This window comes from Rattus rattus, chromosome 6 (assembly GCF_011064425.1).
Source record: "Rattus rattus isolate New Zealand chromosome 6, Rrattus_CSIRO_v1, whole genome shotgun sequence".
NCBI classification, from domain to species: Eukaryota; Metazoa; Chordata; class Mammalia; order Rodentia; family Muridae; genus Rattus; species Rattus rattus.
Window position 1 is genome coordinate 25,923,650 of NC_046159.1, and position 23,042 is coordinate 25,946,691.

Consider the following 23,042-nt stretch of genomic DNA (forward strand, 5'->3'; position numbering starts at 1 on the left):
TTTTCCTGTGGCCATCTGAGTATTGGGATTGCAAGAGTGCCTCCCCAAACACCAGCTCATAGGTAATGAGACTGAAACCCAAGGTTTTTGCACCTGTTATGCAAGCATTCTGCCAACTGCGCTACATTTCAAGCGCTAAGTAAATCTTTGTGTGTTTATTTGAGGCAGTATTTCTCTGTATAGCCCTGGCTATCCTGGAACTCACTCTGTTGACCAGGCTTGGTCTACACTGTAGACTCTGGCCTCTAACGCAGAGATCCACTTGCCTCTACCTCTTAAGGACTGTGATTAAGGGCATGCACTCCCACACCCTGTTTTTATTTATTTATTTTATTTTTTGTTTTGGGCTCTGAGTAGATTATGTAAAGTCTTTACCGTGGCTGAACAGTCCTGGTGAGTGTCCGTAATCTTTTTTAAGGTTTACTTATTTATTTTATATGTGTGAATACACCGTCGCTGTCTTCAGACACACCAGAAGAGGGCATCGGATCCCATTACAAATGGTTATGAGCCACCATGTGGTTGCAGTCAGTGATCTTAACCACTGAACCATCTCTCCAGTCTGGTGTCCATAATCTTAACACTTAGCAGATGGAGGCAGGAAGCTCAGGAGTTCAAACGTTTTGTTTGTAAATAAACAAACAAACCAATTGCTTTACAAAAACAACCGCTGAAGAAGTATAAATATCCTGGTTAAAGTCTGATACAAAAATCCCTAGTAGGGTGGTGATGGAGCACATCTTTAAGCCCAGCACTCGGGAGGCAGAGGCAGGTGGATCTCTGTGAGTTCAAGGCCAGCCTGATCTACAGAGTTCGAGAACAGCCAGGGCTACACAGAGAAACCCTGTCTTGAAAAAGAGACAAAAAAGAAAGGAAGGAAGGAAGGAAGGAAGGAAGGAAGGAAGGAAGGAAGGAAGGAAGGAAGGAAAGAAGGAAGGAAGGACGGACGGACAGAAGGAAGGAAGGATGAATGAATTTCTAAAGCTCTCCCGCTCTCTTATGAAGTATTTTGTCCTTGACAAGCAGTCACGAGTCAGCTTTAAAAAAAAAAAAAAAAAAAAAGAGTCGGTCTGCGCATGAGCCTGGGGCAGGGCGGGGCCAGGGCGGAACTTCCGCGGGCACAGTTCCCGATCTATTGGTTCAGAAAGCTACCGCCTCTTGGTCAACTGGTCGGAACCGGAAGCTGGGCTTATAAATTAAAGGAAGCTGAGTCTCACTGGGTTTTCGTGTCGGGTTTGCTCCTCCGCCACTTTGAACCCAGATTCGAGGCTTCCCCTGGCCGAGCTTTGTCTTCGCCATGGCGCTCAGCGATGCAGATGTACAGAAGCAGGTGAGGGCCGGGTTGGGTGCCGCGCAGCCGCAGTACCGATCGGAGAACTGCGTTGACGTTTGCTCAAGCAGAGCTGGGTCTTAGGGTGGCCTGAGTTCTGCGGGGAAGCCCCTCAGACCACCGATCCTCTGGCGCCGGTAGTTTGTGCGGGAATGTTTCGCAGACCCGGGGGACAGGGCCTTGCACCTCATCTCACGTGACTGCTCGTCTCCAGCTTCCACTTGCCTGTCACAGAGCCTGCAGCTCTCTCCTCTCGGCAACCCTCCTTTTTCCTGGCGCTCTCACGCTTAATCCAGCAGAGTTTTGTGTAGAGGTTGACAATGGGTTGTTTTTCCAGATTTTTTTCAACCCGAAGGACTATCCCACGATATACTGTAGGAAAGGGGCGGTGAGGAAAGAGCAGCCTGCACTTTGAGGATCCTCTTTGTGTAAATCGGGCTTATCTCCAGACATCTTGAACCTCAGGTGTACATTAATATTTGTCGAATGAGAAAGTTTTTTCTGATTGCACTTAGCAGCCACAGAAATGAGTTAAAGTTTATGGAAAATATTATTTAAATAATGAGTTCATGTCAGGGTCTCCTGCAGCCCAGGCTGGTGTACGATCTTTGTAACTGAGGATGAGCTTGGCCTCTTGATTTTCTCTCTATCTCCAATATACATTGGTGATTTGACTTACTTGTATGTCTAAGGGAGGGTGTCGGATCCCCCTGGAACAAGAGTTAACAGACAATTGTGAGCTGCCATGTGGATGCTTGGAATTGAACCCGGCTTGGAAATGCCCTCTGGAAGGGCAACCAGAGCTCTTAACGGTAACCACTGAGCAATATCTCCAGCCCCCCCCCCTTCTTTGATTTTTGTTTTCCAAGACAGTGTTTCTATGTAACTTTGGAACTCGCTTTGTAGAGTAGGCTGGCTTTGAACCCAAAGAGATCCTCCTGCTTCTGCCTCCTGAGTGCTGGAAGCCTGGTGGCCTCCTGATTCTTACGCCATTTCTCTTGAGGGCCGAGAGGCCGGTTGTTTTATACATAACCTGCACGAGGTTTTATTTTCTAAGTGCATATAATCATTTTGGGGAAATTTATTTAATATCTTTTTTTTTTTTTTTTTTTTTGGTTTTTTTTTGGAGCTGGGGACCAACCCAGGGCCTTGCGCTTCCTAGGCAAGCGCTCTACCACTGAGCTAAATCCCCAACCCCTATTTAATATCTTAAATGTGCTATGCATTGAAGTTTTTAAATAGTAGGAATATAATTCTAGTTGTGTGTAGTCCTACATGCTTCAGAAGTAATCTGAATCATGATTTCAGGCCAGCTGGGCTTTGGACTCTTTTAGACTCCAAATCCAATCAAAATGAAGGAACATTATAACACAGACACAGGGTGCTGACCGTGTGCCGTAAGGAAAAAGCGCCTGAACTGCTGACTGGTAACAGGTCTCCTCGGACGGACTGCATTTAGCGCTCACATTACCAGTGGGCTTTCTTGTCTGTCTTTCCTTTCCTCCCTCCCTCCCTTTCTTTTTCCCTTTCTTTTAGGGTGTTTTCCCCTTGGTATTTAGAAGTCCACTCTTGCTTTGCAGTGCTGGCTAGCCTGGTGATGTGTAACACACTTAGTCTCTGCCTCAGCCTCCCAGTGCTGGGACTACAGCTGCTCGCTCACCCACGCCGCGAATGAGTTTTCAGAACTTGAAAGCTTCCATTTAATGTCCACATAGAGAACTAAGTCTTTTTTTTTTTCCTCTAAGGACTGGGAAAATCCTCCGACTAAAGCGCACTTAACTGGCTCGTGAATTTTCCTCGGTGAACTTTGTTTTTGATGCTTCTATCTCTTTTAGTAAAGATGTTTCTCTTTTTTATTTTTAACCAGCTATGTGCCAAGAATAATAGGGTGGTTCTTCTTCCTTGTGAGTGGGTGGAGAAGGAAAAGGGAGCTGTGGTAATTAGAGAAGGGGACTAGCGGGGACATCTGTGGTGAAGGTTAAGAAACTCTACAGCATTTTCACAGAAGATGGGGCTTTGGGACGTGAATCATGGCCCTGGGTTTTAGCCTAGGGAAAACTTGATGCAGTGGAAATGAACAGTGCCCTCACGTGCTCTTAGCTTAGCAGTCACAAGCCAGGCCCCCCCCCTCCCCCAGTTCCCTTCCTTCTTGTTACAGTGTGGGAGGCCAAGGCCTCCACAGGAGAACTATAGTGCAGGAGCAGGGTAGTGTGTTTATCAGGCTCTAGAAAGTTCTTTTTCATATGAAATGAAAATAACGAAGAAATCTTTTGTTTATTGCCTGTACTCTCTCCTGTGAGAACAGAGGCCTTTGGTTGTTGTTTGAGGGTCCTATGGTGGTAGGGCTCCGACCCAGGTCTTGGTGGATAAGTGATCTGTCAGGGAGCTACACTCAGGGCCAAGGACAATGTGTTTTATTGATATTCTTAGGAGAATATAGGCCAAGTGCCAAGCATTATATAGTAGGTGCTTAAGAAATCCCAGATTCCCCCTTTCTCTGTCATTTGTAAATGTTTTTTGTTTTGTTTTTTCAATTTAATGTCTGTTTGGTTTGAGACAGGTGGTGCTGGGTTCAGGTCCTTAACTTGGTGGGCAAGTACTGAGCTGTAAACCCCCTTCCCTTCACTCAACATTTGCTTTTTTTTTTTTTTTCCTTAATCCAGAGAATATGGTCATTTATTATATCAGACTTTCTAAGGGACCAGACTACAGAAAACTTTATTAGTGGGTTTAAAGGTCTGGTTTTTTTTTTTTTTTGGTTTTTTTTTTTTTTTTTTTTCCGGAGCTGGGGACCGAACCCAGGGCCTTGCGCTTCCTAGGCAAGCGCTCTACCACTGAGCTAAATCCCCAACCCCAGGTCTGTTTTTTTGTTTTGGTTTTTTTCCTCTCTCTTTTCTGGCTCAGGGGTGGAGTTAAATGTCCTTAAGGGTGACTCATTTCTTAGACTCTTTGGTTGACTGTAAACAGGCTCCTGCCTGAGTTTAAATGAGTGCCTTCATTCTAGGCTAGGCTGATCAAGGCAGATCTGTAGCTGAGGTCCAGCACAGCTAAGGATGCAGGGAATACAGGTTTGAATTGGTTTCACCCAGGGAAGCCGCATGCATCTTGGAGCATTTATAAACACTGATCACTTCAGTGAAGTATGTCTGCTTTTGACACTGACCCACTCTGCAGTCAGGCTGGTCCACAGATTCCCCTGCCTCTGTGTCCCCTGTGCAGGGGTTACTGGGCACGTACTGCTATGCCCAGATTTTAAAATACTTTTTAAAAATAACATTTATTTCTGTCTTAGGATTTCTATTGCTGTGATAAACACCATGACCAAAGGCAGCTTGGAAAGGAGTTTATTTCGGTTACACTCACACATTCATCTCAGAGGAAGTCAGGGCAGGAACTGGAGGTGGGGGCTGAAATAGAGACCATGGAAAAACTGTCTAGGAGTTTGTTCCCCGTGCCTTGCTCAGCATGCTTTTCTGCATGCTATTCAGCATGGCATCCCAGGACCACCTGCCCAGATGAGGCAGCACCCGCAGTGGGCTGAGCCCTCCATAGGAAATCACTAATCAGATTTCATTCAGGCTTTCCTACAGGCCCATCTCATGGGAGACAGTTTCTCAGTTGTGGTTTCCTTCTTTTCAGAGAACTTTAACTTTGGTGTCACTGTGTCAAGTTAACAAAAACAAACAAACAAAAAACTAAAAACCTAAAACCCAACTGGGACAGCCGGCTTGTTGGGTAAAGCCCCTGACACCAAGCCCGATAGTCTGAGTTCACTCCCTGGGGTGCACAAGGTAGGAGAGCGCTGACCTCTCCGGTGGCTGAGCCTGTGGCTTGTGCACACTCACAAGCTCACAAGTGAATGGGGACGGAGAATCCTGACGCTTAGACGCTTGGTAGAAAAGGTACAAAGTGTCCTGGGAATACAGCAGTGTGGAGGTTCAGGAGATGGCCTTAAGCTGGGGCCTGAAGTGTTACCAGGGGGAGACTGGTTTAGAGGAAGGTGGGGCAGATTTAAACACCCTCAGGTGAGGAGGAACTGAAGTGAGCAGCCATAACAGCTGCATCTGAAGAGGCTTCAGCTGTTGGTTTGTTCTGGATGGCGCTTCAGAGGGAAGCAGCAGTCAGGCTTGTACCTTCTACAGTCTGCACTGGCCATATGATCCTGACTGCCATGGAAAGTGACACGTAGACAGGCGGGCCCGTAGACAGGCGGGCCTGTAGACAGGCGGGCCTGGAACGTGGCGATCCTCTTGTGACTACCTGATGACTGTGAAGTTAGATGTCACTGTCTTCTCTTACTGAATTTAAACATAATGTCTTTTCTTCTATAGATTAAGCACATGATGGCTTTCATCGAACAAGAAGCCAATGAGAAAGCAGAAGAAATAGATGCAAAGGTGAGATGATGTCGTTGTTGTTTTTCTCAACACAAGGTTTCTCTGTGTACCCCTGGCTGTCCTGGAACTGGCTTTGTATGCAGACCAGGCTGGAGCTCACAGGGATCCTCCTGCCTCTGCCTATGTGTGTGAGACTGCATGAGTTTAAATTGGCACCATGTACATGCAGGTATCCTTGGAGGCCAGTGGGTGTTGGGTCCCCTGTAAGTGGAGTTAGAGGAGGTCGAAAGCCCTTTGCTGTGGTTGCCCAGACCTGAGCCCAGGTCCTCTAGTAGAAAATCGAGTGCCCTTAACAGCTGAGTCATCCATCAGTCCAGTACCACTTACATTTTTTCCAACTGCACTTTTGTTGTGGGGTGGGGCTGTGTGGAGCTTAGAGCATAACTTTCTGACTCAGTTCTCTCCTTCTGCCATGTGGATCCCTGAATTCCCCCACTTTTTTTTTCTTTGAGACAGGGTGTCACTCTCCCAGGCTGGCCTCTAACTCCACAATGTAGTCAGAACTGCCCTTGGACTCCTGTTGCCGCCCATGTCCCGCGTACTGGCGTTAAAGCTGTATAACCATCTCACCTAACCCTTGCCGTGCTGGGGTCCAGTGGCATTCGTGCAGGCGCTCCACCAAACGACTAGATCTTTTCCTAGCATTCATTTTAGATTGTTCAAGGGCTAGAGAGATGATGAGAGCCACTGAGAGCACTTACTGCTCATCCAGAGGACCTGAGGTAGGTTCTCCGCACCCATAACAGGTAGCGCACAACTGTAACTCGAGCGTGAGGAGATCAGATACTTCTGGCCTCCATGGGCAGGAGCACACGCACACCTACACATAATTTAAAGTAATGAAACGCAGGTCATGGCGGCTCATGCCTTTAATCCCAGTACTCGGGAGGCAGAGGCAGGCAGATCTCTGAGTCGGAGGCCATCCTGGGCTACAGAATAAGTTCCAGGACAGCCAGGTTTACACAGAGGAAACCCTGTCTCAAAGGAGAAAAAAAGAAAAGAATGTGAAAGATCAAATAGCTGTTCCAAGCCTTGAATAATTAAATCAGTAACATTTCTGAAGTCATAATTCTTTTGTCCCTATTTGTAAAATAGGGTGACCTCGTGTTTCTAGGTAGGTTATAAGATGCCCTAAAGTGTAGAAACAATTTGTACACTTAGTGTGTGCACATATACACTCACGCTCGTGCATTGTGTTTTTAAATAAAGAAAAAGCACAAGAAATATATGCACACAGAGAAACACGGGTGTGCACACAAAACCTACAAAACACATTAAGAAATGATAATAGCTATGCAAAGGACACATAAGGCTAAAAAACATGCCCTTAATATCATGGGACAACATCTCCAAAGGTACCATTCAGTTTGTGTTGGCCATCTCGGCCAGGCATGAGGCCTCCCTTGAGTGTGGTTTGAGTAACCCAGTGGAACATTGTGTGAAGGGGCACCATGACCATGCCAGCCTTTATAAAGGAAGACTGGGGCTGCTTACAGTTCAGAGGTCTAGTCCATTATCATCAAGGCAGGAAGCATGGCAGCATGCAAACAGACATGGTGCTGGAGAGGGAGCTGAGAGCTCTACATGTGAATCTGAAGGCAGAAGGAAGAGACAGTGAGCCACTAGGCCTGGCCTGAACTTCTAAACTTCAGGGTCACCCCACCCCCCAGTGACACACTTCCTCCAACAATGCCGCTCCCTGTGATTGTGGGGGTCCTTTTCATCCAGACCACCACAGACTCGCATGGAGAAAACGGATTGTTTTCCTTTGTGAGCGGTTGTCAGTTGGGGATCGCTCTGGCATAGGGATGAGAGCTAGTGTTCCCTTCTGCTGGCTGAGACCCTGCAGGCTGCCACAGTCTCTGAGCTCACATGTGTGGCAGTCTGTTGTATCTAGAAGGCCTTGTTTCCTTGGTGTCCTCCGTCCCTCTGGCTCCCCCCACCTCCTCTTCCACAGGGTTTCCTGAGCCTGGAGGGGAAGGGTTTGATGAAGACATCCCACTGAGGACTGAGTGTTCCAAGGTCTCCCTCTGCACATTGTCCTGCTGTGGGTCTCTGTACTTACTCCCTCTCCTGCAGGAGGAAGCTTTCCTGAACCTGGCTGAGTGAAGCACTGACCTGGTTCCATGCACGTGTGTGCCTGCACGTGTGTGCCTGCACATATGTGCCTGCACGTGTGTGCCCTGCACGTGTGCTGTAGTGTCTGTGTGGAAGTCAGGACAGCTTCTGGTAGTTCTTTCCTTTACGTAGGCTGTCAGGTTTGCAGCAGGCACCTTTACCTGCTGCCATCTCACCTATCCCAGTCTACAAGTTTGTTTTTGTTCTTCTTGCCAATATTTTGTTTTGTGTCGTCATTTTTGAGACAGGGTCTCGCTATGTAAACCAGGCTGTCCCCACACTCAGAAACCTGCCTGCCTCTGCCCCTGAGTTTGGGGATTAAAGACGTGTGCTACCACACTAAGTTATAGAGTCTTCTTTCTCTCTCTCTCTCTCTCTCTCTCTCTCTCTCTCTCTCTTGCTTTATGGACTTTTTTCTTTTTTTAATTTTTAAAAAGTTTTTAAAGATTTTTTTTTTGTTTTGTTTTTATTTTATATGAGTACACTGTAGCTGTGTTCACACACCAGAAAAGGTCATCGGATTTCTTTACAGATCATTGTGGGCCACAATGTGGTTGCTGGGATTTGAACTCAGGACCTCTGGAAGAACAGTCAGTGCTCTTAACCGCTGAGCCATCTTAACAGACCCCAGTTATAGAGTCTTACTGCTTGGAAACCATCACCATTTGATTCTCTACCAAGAGCATTTACAGGGATCTGTGGTGGCACCTTCCTGAAATCCCAGCATTCAGGAAGTAGAAGCAGGAGAATTCCAGCCTGGGCTCTGTCGGCATCAGTCTCAGACAGACAAATTGATGATCACAGCATCTGAATGTAGAGCCAGGAGGATTGCCCACAGGAGGATGACCAGAGAAGAAAGTACTCCTAAGTAATGGCATATAAACTCTAACTTTAAAAAGACTGCCCGGGTTGAGAGACAGCTCATTGGTTTAGAACTTTGCTGCTGTTACATAGGATCAGAGTTTGGTTCCCAGCACTATACGTCAGTGGCTCAGGGCCACCTGTAACGTTAGCCCCAGGGGATCTAATGTCCTCTTCTGGCTTCCATAAGCACATGGATACACATGGCACACATTTAAAGAGACAACAGACTTTAATCCTAGCACTTGGGAGGCAGAGGCAGGTGGATCTCTGTGAGTTTGAAGCCAGCCTGGTCTACATAGTGAGTTCCAGGACAGCTAGGGCTACACAGAGAAACCCTGTCTTGAGAAAACAAGAACAAAATAAACAAAAAAACCACCAAGTAGTCTTTGAGGATAAGTGTTACAGTAGATTTTTCTGTTTCACATAGGGACTAAGTGAATGTATGAAGTATTCTTGGTTCCTGGGAGCTCCAAATAAAAGGATCAGCCAAGTCCAGTGTAATAAATTAACATATGCTGATTCTTCATAGGCAGAAGAAGAGTTCAACATTGAGAAAGGTCGTCTTGTGCAAACCCAAAGATTGAAGATTATGGAATACTATGAGAAGAAGGAAAAGCAGATCGAGCAGCAGAAGAAAATGTAAGTAGATGGTAGTGAACTAAAGAAGCTCGTGTGCTGTAGCCCAGACTGGCCTGAACTTGCTGATCCTCCTGCTTCCACCTCCCAACTGGGTTATAGGCCTGTCCCACCATAGGTGACTTATGCAATGCTAAGGACTGGAACCAAGGCCTGGGGTCGCCCATCTGCTCCGCCAACCAGCTGAGCTATCCTCAGCCATTAAGCTGTAAGTCAATGAGACAAGGCCACAGGGAGGAGCTCAGTGGGACAGTGCTTGCTTACCCTGTGCTGGACCCCAGACTCCATTCCCTGAGATCTGCTCTTCATCCAAAGGAAAGTTCAAAATGCTGGAGACAAGAGAGAACAGGGGAACAGAAACCTTAGCTGGGGTGGTAGCTAGTGTCTGAGACAGCAGGGTCACAAAGTTCACAAGTGGCAAGAACAAACAGGGTCCACAGCCCCACCTTATCTCAAGCAAACAAGGAGACAGCGAAAGAGAGCTGGGCATGTGGTGCGCTCCTGCAGCCCAGCAGAGGCAGCTCTCGGAGTTCCAGGCCAGCCAGAGCTACACCGTGAGACCTCGTCTCAAAAAGCAAGAACAGAACAGCTGAGGGAACCTGAAGGTTATCTGTTGTCTGTCAAGGGCCTTTGCTCCAACTGGGAAGTTGTGTTTGTCTGCAGTCACTGTTTTTAATGTTGTACTGATATATATTCTCCCATCCCTTTTGCAGTCAAATGTCCAACTTGATGAATCAAGCAAGACTCAAAGTCCTCAGAGCAAGAGATGACCTCATCACTGTGAGTAGCTCCTGGTAGCTGTGAAACTATAAAATGCTTATTCTCTTGCCCCCTACAGAGAATCACTAGGTAACAGTTTTATTTGTTTGTTTGCATTTGTGAAAGTGTCTCACTGTGCAGCTGGCCTAAACCTTGGCCTTCTAGTCTGAGCCCAGGGTAGGGAAATAAGCGTGTTCACCATAGGGTCATAACATCACCATGCTCAGGGTCATATGTCACCATAGGGTCATACGTCACCATGCTCAGGGTCAGGAGCATTTCTAGAGAGAAAAGCATTTGTTCTATGTACTAGATATTAACAATAGACACAGGCGTGATAGCAGTCTGGCCTTGCATTGGGTGAACTCTAAGCTAATGGCATGGATTAGATCATACAATGGCAAGAAGCAAACCATAGAGTACAGGAAGGAGGAGCTGAATACAGGGCCCCGAGTGTGAAACCAAGAGCCAGGCCTGCTTTCAATTTAAAGAAATTAGTTTTAGCTGTGCGGTGGTGGAGCACACCTTTAATCCCAGCATTCAGGAGGCAGAAGCAGGAGGATTTCCGAGTTCCAGGACAGCCAGGACTGTACAACAAAACCCTGTCTCAAAAAAAAAGTTTTTTGTTGTTGTTTTATTTAGTGGGCAGTATCACAAACAGCATATATAGTATGAGAGAGTATAGACTCCATTTAATAAGAAAACTGTCCTTCAGAAAGCATTGTGGTCTGTCCGGGAAGAAAGCCTACAGACCGTGAGCCTTGCCTCAGTAGTGAGGTCTCGACTTAAGGTTAGAGTCTGAAAGGATGCTAACTGTGTCGCTACTTGCTGTGGACACACAGGCTTCTTCCAAATGGAAACACCAGAGTTCCACAGCCCAGGGGCACACCTGTGACGTCGGCACTGAGAAGGGGGAGGTAGGAAGTTCGCTTGGGTTTAGGTCAGTCAGGGTTATAGTTTGAGGCTAGCCTCGGCCTCAGGGCTAAGATCCTGTCTCAAAGGAAAAAACTTTTCTCATGCCTTGTCCTCATGAATTTCTTCTTAAATGTGTGGATTTTGTATGTATGTCTGTGTATCATGTGCACACCTCGTACCTTTGGAGCCCAGAAAGGGAGTCAGACTCCCTAGAATTGGAGCTACAGTTGGAAGCCAGCACTGTAGGTGATGGGAATCAGACCTCTGCAAGACTAGTCAGTGCCCTTAACCACCAGGCCCTCTCTCCAGTCCTCTCGAAGTGTGTGTGCGTGTGTGTGTGTGTGTGTGTGTGTGTGTGTGCACATGTGTGTGCACATGTGTGTGCATGTGCGCGCGTGCATGTGTGTGTGCGTGTGCGTGTGTGTATGTGTGCGCCCTGGCTGTCCTAGAACTCACTCTGTAGACCAGGCTGGCCTCAAACTCACAGAGCTCTGCCTGCCTCTGCCTCCTGAGTGCTGGGATTAACAGCGTGCACCACCACCACCCAGCTGTATGTGTGTGCTTCTCCTGATAGTTTGATGTCAGATTGACCCAGAAAACTTTGTACAATTCTTTGTAAAGAACTTTATTTTAGTTATTTTATTCTACAGCAAAATACTCACTGGGGCTGTGAGGCGTGGAGACCGTCTTCCTTTGTGGCAGAATGTTTGAAACTGGAACAGTGAGCGTGCCTCATGTCTGGGAAGCTCTGGCACTGGTGTGGCTGGCTCCCCGGCACCACATGATACTGGGCATGGTGGTGCACGCCTGCATCCCCAGCATTCAGGTGGGGGACAGGGGATGCATTGAAAGTTTGAAGTCACCCTGGGCTACACTGTGAGTTCCAGGTCAGCCATGGGTACATAGTGAGACTGTCAAAAACAAGACGGGAATTAGATGTAGAACTGTTTTGAGCAACCAAATTGTGCAGGACCACTGGTCACCTAGGAGAGAAGCATCCCCATCTTCCCTGGGCTTGTCTGGAGAGCTGCTTCAGAGGGGAAGCTGGGAGACAGTGGTCCAGCTTGGTTGTCCCTCGCTGACCTACATACATTTATACTGCGATTCACTTGTTAGCTTGTCCTTTTACAGCCAGTGACAGGACCCAGGGCTTGTGCATGTTAGCAGTACTTCACTGCTGAGCTGGATCCCCAAACCCAGCTGTACTCAATAAGATTGCTTGGTTTGTTTTTGGTTTTTGTAGTTTGTTTTGTTGGGACTGAAACAGGTGTGCCACTCCGGCTCTTTATAAGAGTGTTTCATAGTTGAATTGTCTACATAATTACTGTTCAGGGCATGAATCCCACTCTATGCCAAGTACCAGCGTGTAGCTTGGCCTGGCTTAGATGTTCTTGTGTAGCCAAGGATGACCTTAAACTTCTGAGCTTCCTGCCCCCACTAAGTGCTGGGCTTCTCGGGAAGCACCACCGTGGCCAGTGTTATGTAGTTTGGGGTGCAGGGGGTGGTGTCCAAGCCCAGGGCTTCTTACACGCTAAGCAGACATTGCCAACTGACCTACATCCCCAGATGGTTGCTGGTGTCACTGGTCGTGGTTGCTTGGCTTGTTTTGTTTTTTTCAAGACAGTGTTTCTCTGTGTGGCCCTGGCTGTCACGGAACTTGCTCTGTAGACCAGGCTGGCCCAGAACTCACTGAGCTCCACCTGCCTCTGCCTCCCAAGTGCTGGGATTAAAGGTGTGTATGCGCCTGGCTGTTTTAGAGACCAGTAGCCTTAAAATCTGGAACTCTCGATGTAGTTGAGTGAGGCCCTGGACTCAGTCGTTCCACTGACCCAGCATGCAAGCATAAACCACCATGCTGGCTTCAACACTCAACAGCCCTTCTTCCCCGTCTGGATTGGAATCGAAGGCTTGTAGATCTTCCAGGTTTTGGGGCCAAGCAGATCTAGCATGAACTCTTTAAGAACAGGAATGGTGTTTCCCACCAGCATTTAGCAGTGTCTGTGGCACAGTCACATACGCTATCTGTGTGTTTAGTGAAAACCTAGGAGTGAGGTGTGAGGTGAGGACACGAGCTGGATGGCGGCTGTAAGGTAGATGTAGCTCGGCTGTAACAGGGATGTACGTGGACATAACACGTCTTCTTTCCACTCTTTGTAGGATCTGCTAAATGAGGCAAAACAGAGACTCAGCAAGGTGGTAAAAGATACGACCAGGTACCAGGTGCTGCTGGACGGGCTAGTCCTCCAGGTACGTGTCTATGCCCGGTCTGCACGCACAGCTGCAGTTTAAGGCCTTTAAAAACGTCTGCCAGAGAGCGGCTCCGTTCCCCCTAACTGCTTTCTTCCTCTTTCCTGTGTCTGGTGTGTTGCATAAGATGGCGACATCTCGTCTGTCTAAGACTTGAGGGTGTTACTATTTTTTTTTTTTTTTGGTTTTTTTTTTTTTTGGAACTGGGGACCGAACCCAGGGCCCTGCGCCTCCTAGGCAAGCGCTCTACCACTGAGCTAAATCCCCAACCCCGAGGGTGTTACTATTATTCCCTCTGATTGTACGGTTCTTCCTACCTTTCTAGTTAAATCTGCCAGCCTGCAGTTTTACTCTCCCGCAGTGATTCGACCTTTGAAACACTTGGCTTTAACCTCACGGTTAGTGCTGAGGACATAGTTTGGTGGTAAACGCACAATGCTCAATGCTCGTTTAACGTGTGAGACCCCCGCAGGTCCAATCCCTAGCACTGCACAAACAGAAAAGTCAGGCAGTTGTTTGCTCCTGGGTTATGGTCTCTTTCTCTTACTCATGTTAATCCAGAGTGCTTGTCCTCACTCCGGCTAACAGACTCCATGGGAATTTCGTTGGCCATTCAAAGTCCATGGTTCCAGTCTGTGTCGATGTTAATACCAGGCCGTGTTCTCGTGTTGCCTGTGGTCTTTGCAGCTTCCCGGTGACACCGGAAAGAACTGCAGGACACTGCTGTGCTGTATTTTCCTCTACAGACTCTGCCGCTTTTTACAGGGCTTGTACCAGCTGTTGGAACCTCGAATGATTGTGCGCTGCAGAAAACAAGATTTCCCTTTGGTGAAGGTAAAAACTTTTGTTATTATTATTATTAGCAGTAGTTGTCGTTGCTGTTGAAAAAAGGGGTCAAAGTGTTACAGTTGGTAGAATGATATCACTTAGGGAAGTCAGGGCAGGACCTCGAGGCAGGACCTAAGGCAGAGGCTGGGGAGAGTGATGCTTACTGGCTGGCTTGCTCACCCTTGAAACAGGGTCTCAAGTTCCTGGTTGACCCGGAGCTTGCTATGTAGAGTAGACTGGCCTTGAATTCAGAGGGATCCTCTTACCTCCGAATCTAGCTGGAATTAAGCGCATGCGTTATGACACCCAACTTTCTCCTGTTTTCTTGTAGAGCTCAGACTACCAGCTATGGGTGGTAGCACCCACAATAGGCTGAACCCTCCTATATCAACCACTAATTAAGAAAATGCCTTGCAGACATTCTTACCTGCAGGACAATCTTACGGGGACATTTTCCCCGTTGATAGTCCTCTTGCCAAGGAACTTTAGCATGTGTCAAGTTGACATAAAACTAGCCAAGACAATGATATGTATGTAGTATTATCCAGTATATAAAACAGACTGGGGGGGCTGGAGAGATGGCTCAGTGGTTAAGAGCCCCAACTGCTCTTCCAGAGGTCCTGAGTTCAATTCCCAGCAACTACATGGTGGCTCGCAACCATCTGTAAAGAGATCCAACGCCCTCTTCTGGTGTGTCTGAAGACAGCTACAGTGTACTTATATATAATAAATGAATAAATCTTAAAAAAAAATACAGCAAATACATAGGTGAATGCTAGCAGTAATCCACTGAACTGAGAACAGGACCCCGTTGAAGGAATCAGAGAAAGGACTGGAAGAGCTTGAAGGGGCTCGAGACCCCCATATGAACAACAATGCCAACCAACCAGAGCTTCCAGGGACTAAGCCACTACTCAAAGACTATACATGGACTGAACCTGGGCTCCAACCTCATAGGTAGCATAGGTAGGTGCCTAGTAAGGGCACCAGTGGAAGGGGAAGCCTTGGTCCCTGCCAAGACTGAACCCCAGTGAATGTGATTGTTGGGGGAGCGGTAATGGGGGAGGATGGGAGGAAGCCCATATAGAAGGGAGGGGAGGGACTGGGGGATATTGGCCGGAAACTGGGAAGGGAATAACAATCAAACGTAAATAAGAGGGGTTGGGGATTTAGCTCAGTGGTAGAGCACTTGCCTAGCAAGTGCAAGGCCCTGGGTTCGGTCCCCAGCTCTGGAGAAAAAAAAAAAAATGTAAATAAGAAATACTCAAGTTAATAAAGATTAAAAAAAAAACCAGACTGGGCACAGGAAAATGGCTCCACAGGTAAAGCTATGGAAGGACGGAGGTACTCCGTATAAGTTCTCCTCTGACCTTTGTGTATTCGCAAATGAAGATGGTAAAAACAAAAGTTTTTAAAGTGGCCCACGCTTTGCTTGTTTATTCTCGGTAGAAGCACCTGTCTTTTGGTGTCTGTCTGTCTGGAGCTTCCTATATAGACCAGGCTGGCCTCAAACTCACCTGACTCCCAGGTGAGTCACAGTGCCTGGCCTTCACCCTTTTACTTAAGATTCTTGAAGCTGGAAGTTTGCTTTTATTGCCGCTCCAGTGAAGCAGCCACAGTTGAGAAGTAGTGTGTGGCAGGTCTCTGAAGTGGCTGCTGTGTGCCAAATGCCTGAGGAAGCTCTTGAGGAAGCAAGGGCTGTACAGTTTCTGAGCGGTCTTGCTGTTCTCCATACCTGCCCTCAGTGACTGAAGATTCTCGTGTCCTCAGACTTGGCAGTGCTTTAGTTAAATTGTTTGTGTGTGGGTCTTCTGCCTGCACGTACGTCTCTGTAGCATCTGTGTGCCTGGTGTCCTCCCAGGCCTGAACAGGGTGGTGGGTTCTCTGGACCTGGACTCTAACGGCTGTGAGCTGCCTTGTGGGGTTCTAGGAATCATACCCCAGCGCTCTGGAAGAGCCTTTGTTCTTAACCTAACCAGCTCTCCAGCCAAGCGAATTCTTCATTGTTGCTGTCTCAAGGGCAGTGAAGCCTCTTAGGAAGCTGCCAAAGCTCCACCCCCACCATGCCGCTGACACCACCCTGCCGCCCACACCTCACACCTGAGCTGGTTGGCACTGTCCCTGGAGTCCCTGGTTTGTCCAGTTGCCAGGCCCATTGAGTAATCTTTACCTATGTCTCTTCCTCCACCTGTGTGCAGACTCCCATTTCCCCCTCTTCCTCAGGAATGGCATCGTTAGGACCTCAGCAACAAAACTTGCTTTTACTTGAAAATCTTTCATTGTTTTCTGTTTGTTTTCCCCAGGCTGCAGTACAGAAAGCAATACCTATGTATAAAATTGCCACCAAAAAAGATGTTGACGTCCAGATTGACCAGGAGGCCTACCTGCCTGAGGACATGTACGGATCTCTGTTAACTCTGCTTCTGGTTATTGGAATGACCTTGGTGCTAAGCCTCTCAGAAAGCGTTTAATCTATTGTTACTGGGGTTGTGGGGAGCAGTTGGTTTCTATCACTGCAGCACCATGACCAAAAACGGGAGGAAACGGTTTGGCCTACACCTGGCCAATCACATCCCATCTCTGAAGGAAGTCAGGACAGGAACGTAAGCAGGGCAGGAGCCTGGAGGCAGGAGCTGATGCAGAGGCCAAGGAGGGTGCTGCTTACTGGCTTGCTTCTTACGACATACTCAGCCTGTTTTCTTATAGAACCCAGGCCCACCACCTCAGGGATGGCACTAGCCACTACAGTTGGGCCCTCCCACATCAATCCTGTTGAGAAAATGCCTTACAGCTGGATCTCATGGAAGTGTTTCTTCAACTGAAGCTCCTTCCTCTCTGCTAGCTCTAGGCACAAAACCAGCCGGTACAACAGGAAAGCCGGTACCTGGGTTTAATCCTCAGCCCCGACTGAGTCAGTTTTCTTGGGTGAGGTCTTGGCTGCAAGAGGTTGTATTCTTCAGGTACTTGGGTCTGTTTCTGTCAAGGTTCCAGTTCTCCCTCATTACTTCAAGCAGGTTCTGAGTCCGGGCGGCAGCACTTTCTGCACGGGAGTGTGGAACGTAATCCTAGGAGCTGTTGGATCGCTGCCCAGAGCCGTCTGTCTGTCTGACGTCACATTGCCACCACTGCCTAAGAGCAGGACCTTGGGAAATTCTGAGCTAAACTGAAGGAACATGAGGCTTGGGAATGTGAAATGGTTGAGAACATTGGCCATCAAAATTAGATTTGGGGGTTTGGAGTTTTGTTTCATTTCTTGCTACGACACCAGGTAGAACCCAGGATGTCCTGAATCATGAGTCAGATGTGGGTTTGCTTTACCTTGCCATGGGCTGTCTGGGCGGTGTTGCAACACTTACTTTGTCTCACTAGGCCTTGACTTTAGTTTGGGTTTTTTGTTTTTGTTTTTCTGGTGGTCAGGGGATGAGACAGGGCCAGTTTTGTTCGCAGCAGTTGGAAATCAGGAGGCTGGGGTCACAGGCTTGGCTCACCATGCCCAGCTGACTTCATTAAATGGGAGCAATTCCAATGAGATCATGTCTGGGCAGCACTCAGTGGAAACTGAGCAGACAGTGCAGACATCAGGTACAGGGGCTGATTATCCCTGGGGCCTTGTTGTCAGACATGCCCTGAATTTCAGAGAGCGGAATAGCAATGGAACGGGCTGGCGTGCAGCTCGGTAGTTGAAGGTGTACAAACAGGTGTGAGACCCTGGGTCCCATGCCCCATACCAAAGAGAAAGAAAGGGCCTATGTTTCCCATTGAGTAGTGTCTTCAAGTCGGAGACGCCACTGCCATAGCCAGGTATACTAATATTTCTGAAGAAACACAGTGAAGCTGGGCATGGTGGCACTTGCCCGTAATCTCAGTCCTCAGGATGCTGTAGCAAAAGATTGTCAGGAGTTCATGGCCAGCCACATGGAGATGCACATCCTGCCAGCCATGAAACTGCCAACCTGGGCAACAGAACTACACCTTGTTTGAAAAAAGAAAACGAAAATTGTAAATTTTGACACCATGTAAGATAAATAATCAAGATCTAGTTTCTGCCAGATGACAGGAGACAGGCACTTGTTGCAGGATGCATGGATTAAATACTGTTTTCAGAGCCCCTTGAGTTTTAGTATTACAGTTAGGCGATTGCAGACTTACTCCTTTGGGCTAAGTGGTATTTGTTTATTGTGGTTGATACACCTTTTCCAGGTTCTCAGAGTGCATTTCCTCATCCACGACATCTCGCTGTACATAAGACTCGGGGGTTTCTGGGAAGAAGCCGCAGGCTCGTCGGGCGTGGTGGGCTGGCTCAGGAGGCCGAGGCAGGGTAGATAGAGCTGCTCAGCCTGTCCGCTCTGGTCAGTGACCGTGTGTGAGGCCAGCTTGAACCATAAGGGAGACCCTGTCTCACAACACAGGCAGAGGGGAAGAGGAGAAAGCCTAGACTGACATCCATGCTTGCTGAGGGCGGTTTTACTTCTCTCCCTTACTGTCCTCACATTCATTCCCCATCAACCATCTTAGTGCTGTGGAGACTGGAGAGAAAGAGGTCGACACAGAAGGGAAGATGGGTGCAGCTGTGGAGAGAAAAGTACAAAACCTCTCCCAGCTTGTGCATAATGGCACTTGCCCGCAATCTCCACAGAGGCAGGAGGGTTTTAGATGCTAAGTCCCAGCCTAGCCTGGGCTACCTAGTGAGGTGTTGTCTCTAATAGCCCTTGTCTGACAGTCCATCTATCTGGGTAATTGACAGAACTTTTTTTATAGGTGAATCTTGTTCCCTGTGGTTCCTTGAAATATAGTTGACCTGTGTAGGCCTCTTGAGTGCCGAGAGGCTGTGAGGAGTGTGGTGACATGTGAGGGTGGCCAGAGGCAGCCAGGAGGCAGTCAAGGATGTTGTCACTGTCCTTCCTTTGTCAGCAGCATGCAGGTGCCACGTCTCCCATAGGCTGCCTGTTGACTCATAGCTCAGAATTGAAACCGGTTTCCACCTTCTGGAGAGGGCTGGCCAGAGTTGAGCAGCGTGCTGTAACCCCATGGCTGTGCTCATCAATCTCTTGTATCATGTGTGAGAGCACCGTGAGTTCTCACCGAGGCTGCGGAATTAGTGTTGTCCTGTTGTACACTCTACATGCCTAGGCTGTCTTGTGCTGGGGGAATCGGGTAAGTGTCATGGATGCACACCTTCTCAAGCCTGTTACTTTCTGTGTTCTCTGTAGAGCTGGTGGAGTTGAAATCTATAATGGGGACCGCAAGATAAAGGTTTCCAACACTCTGGAAAGCCGACTGGACCTAATAGCCCAGCAGGTGAGTGCGGACTCTGGTTCCTGCTCCAGAGAACACAGGCCCTGAATGTAAGGCGTCTCCATGTTTGCACACTGAACTCCAGGAAACAAGCCTAAAATGCTGGCATCTTCCAGGCGTGGTGGTCAATGGCTTACCATTAACTCTCTTAATCCCTGACTTAGAAGTATAGTTTTGACCTGGTGTGGTGGTATCAGGTGCCTAGCACAGGTGCACAGCAGGCAGATCTCTGTGAGTTCGAGGCCAGCCTGGTCTACAGAGTGAGTTTCAGGACAGCCAGGGCTACACAGGCAAACCCTGTATAGAAAAAATAAACATGGGGTTGGGGATTTAGCTCAGCGGTAGAGCACTTGCCTAGCAAGCGCAAGGCCCTGGGTTCAGTCCCCAGCTCCGAAAAAAAGAAAAAAGAAAAAAAAAAGAAAAAATAAACATGCAGATAAAGAGTAGGTTAGCCAGATGTGGTAGCTTCTTGGGAGGCTGAGGTAGGATTACTGAGGCCAGTCCGAGGTGGGGGTTGGGACCTTGTCTCGCAGAAGGTGCACTGTGCTGCAATGAAAGTGCTGTCTTGTAGCCTGAGCACTTACCTGCGTCATCTTCAGGTGACCTAGAGCTAGTCGGCCTTCTGTGGTAGCCAGTCCTACCAATGGGTCGTTGGTGGAAAGGAAAGCTTCAAGCCCAGGTCGGGCAGATAAATAGCTCCGTGAGTAAAGTGCATGTCTCGTAAGCCTGAGGACCTGCGGTCTCCTGAGAGGCTTCATCAGCATCAGCAAATAGAGACCCCAGCTGCACACCAGGCAGAGCTCGGGGACTCTGGGAGTGAGCAAGCTGGAGAGGTCAAGGGCACAAGAAGGCCCACAGAGTCAACTAACCTGAGACCGTGGGGGCTCACAGAGTGTGGGCCCCACCAGGGAGCAGGCAGGAGCTGGACAGATGTGTGGCTTGTTTTTCACCTAAGTCCCCTAACAAGTGGACAGGGGCCATCTTGGTCTCTGTTTCCTGCCATTGGATCCCTCCCCTATCTGGACCACCTGGTTAGGCCTCAGTGGGAGAGGATGTGCCTAGTCCTGATGGGACTAGAAATTCCAGGATGGGGTGTATTCAGGTGGGGTTCCCGTTCTCTAAGGAGAAGGGGAGAGGGCTATTGGGGAAAGGATCTGTAAGGGTGGAATTGGGAGGAGGGGGGCTGTGATCAGGATGTAAAGTTAATTAAAAAAAAAAACTATAAAAAAGGAAAGAAAAACCACATAAATTCAGGCATGATGACATGTTGGTAGTTCCAGCTGTGGGGAAGCAGATGCAGGAGATTCCTGGGGCTCCTTGGCCATCTAGCCTGGCCGAGTCATGCAAACCCTAGGCCAATAAAAGGTGGCTGGCTCCAAAGGAATGACATTTGAGGTTGTCCTCCAGCCTCTACAGCATATGGGCATGGTGTCTCCCTCCCCTTCCTTCCACCCCCTCTCTGTCTCCTCAGGAGAGGAAACAACTTCAGGCCAGATATAGTACACACCTATATAATCCTAACATTTAGGAGGCAGGAGGATAGCCAGTTACAGATCAGCCTGGGCTACACAGTAAAACCCTGTTCCATCTCTAGCCATACCCACCCAGAGAGAGAGAGGGGGGGGGGAGGGATAGAGAAAGAGAGAGAGAGGGAGGCAGGCAGGCAGATACTCCTTTCAGTTCTTGACCAGCACTGAATTTGTGGGGGCACAGCAAAGAAACTGCTGACCCCACATGACATGGTTAAGGCTTTTATTGTAGAAACAAGCACAGCCAGAGGCATCCAAGGAGTCCAGAGCAGAGGGAGAAAGAAGTAGACTGGACGTGACCAGGGCTAGAGTGACAGGACAGAGAGATCTGTGAGAGAAGTGGGGGCAGAGGGGAACAAATGGGTATCTGGGAGGAGGGGACCCTGGGGAGGAGAAAGGCTAGAATGTTAGTGTGGGCTTTGAAATGTGTAACAGGTATTTGTGATACTGCGGGAGCCTGGAGGCCTGCAGGGGCTTTGATACACCCGCAGGTAGCGGTGTCCTTTCTGCCGCAGTGGGAACTACTCGCACAAGTTCCTGAGCAATGCTGGCTTCTGTCTCACCACCGGACGGGTGGACTGCCTGCGACCTAACTAAAGCCAGTGTGGTTAATCTTAGGGGTCACACCTATCCTTTGAGGCAAAGTAACTATCTGTCAGGGCGTCAACAGACTCTAAGTGCCCTTTGCAGTCACTCACTCTCGGAGTCACAGGCTGTGTACAGTAACGACAAGGTCTTTCTCTTTCCCTGTCCCTTTTGTAAGCAGTAAGCCCACAGTCTGACTGCTGAAGTGTCTGTCGCAGTGCTCAGATGGACAGGTCTGAAATGCTTGGCCCAATGCCCCTGCCCCACATGGTGGGTAAGATTGTCTGCAAGTTCACTGACTGAGTCCTTGCTGACTTCTTTACAGATGATGCCAGAAGTCCGCGGAGCCTTGTTTGGTGCAAATGCCAATAGGAAGTTTCTGGACTGAGCCTAAGGAGGTGCAGTTCACCCACGGCTGTACTCTTGGAGAAACAGATTAACTGTGTGGCTTCCTCTTTCTGTTCTAATACTGGTAATCAGTGGACACCCTCTACAGCTACTGCCCTTGGCTCAGTGTCAACAGAAGGGCCACTCGGTGTGGGCAAGAACCCAGCCCATCTGACGCCACAGCTGTGCACTGGTTTGCAGTGGGATGGGTGGGGTCAGATGTGTGCAGCCCTCAAAGACCCATTCTTTCCCTGCTCCTGCTCTCGTCTAGAGTGAGTCGTGCATGCTGTCCCCTGCTCTTTGGGTGTAAGGTGCATGTGGGGCGCACATTCCTCCAGGAACACTAGCTGCACTGTTATTTAGGTCTAGTCTTCCTTATCTGTAAATGTGATTCAAAATCTAAGCCACAAATATTATTTATTAAAACAAAAGGTTTATGTGGATTTGGTTGTTGTTCCTTCTGTAAGGCACTGAGTTTGTGATTTGAGAGTAAATTCTACTGGGCACACATCGGTAGTCCTAGCTGTGGTGGAAGGATTGTTTGGGGCCAGCCTGGGGTCCTAGCTGTGGTGGAAGGATTGTTTGGGCCAGCCTGGGCAACAAAGAAGATCCACTGAGGAACCCAGAGAGGAACTGCCCCAAAGCCCCCCATATAGTAACCACTCAGAGGCTCTCCTGCGGCTGTGACCAAGTGGATACACACCCAGGTGTCGAGTACACCGGCCCTGGAGGCTGGACAGCTCTGTGTACGTGCGCTAGGGTGGGTCCCAGAGCCTCACAGGGTAAGCAGGGGCTGCACCGCTGAGCCATACCCCACAACCTGTGGCCTGAGCTTTGGGGTTTTAGCTATCCTGCCTTCAGAGAGTAAGGCCGTTCAGATGGATTATTTGCATGCATATCTGCCCACTCCCCCATACCCAAGTGCTAAGTTAGGTGGGTCTAATGGAGGTTCTTTTCAGTTTTGGGGTTGATGCAGTGTAGGCTGGCCTAGAATGTGCCCATTGGCCTATTACGACCTTCAGTTTCCTGCCCTCCTCAGCTCCCGGCTCAACTCCTAACTGCTGGGACTATAGGCATGTGCCACCGTACATCTATGTGGTGTTTATGTGGTGCTGGGGATGGAACCCTCTGCCAGCTGACCTATGTACCCAG

General features: G+C 48.6%; 1 protein-coding gene across 1 annotated transcript; it reads left to right on the top strand.

Moving 5' to 3' along the window:
• The first annotated feature begins 1,101 nt into the window (after positions 1 to 1,101).
• Atp6v1e1 (ATPase H+ transporting V1 subunit E1) lies at positions 1,102 to 22,333 on the top strand. Its single transcript, XM_032905766.1, has 9 exons — positions 1,102 to 1,330; positions 5,662 to 5,727; positions 9,239 to 9,348; positions 10,059 to 10,125; positions 13,177 to 13,266; positions 14,032 to 14,100; positions 16,398 to 16,492; positions 19,305 to 19,392; positions 21,829 to 22,333. The coding sequence occupies exons 1-9, from the start codon at positions 1,298 to 1,300 to the stop codon at positions 21,889 to 21,891; spliced, it is 681 nt and encodes a 226-aa protein (XP_032761657.1). The 5' UTR covers positions 1,102 to 1,297; the 3' UTR covers positions 21,892 to 22,333.
• Positions 22,334 to 23,042: the final 709 nt, after the last annotated feature.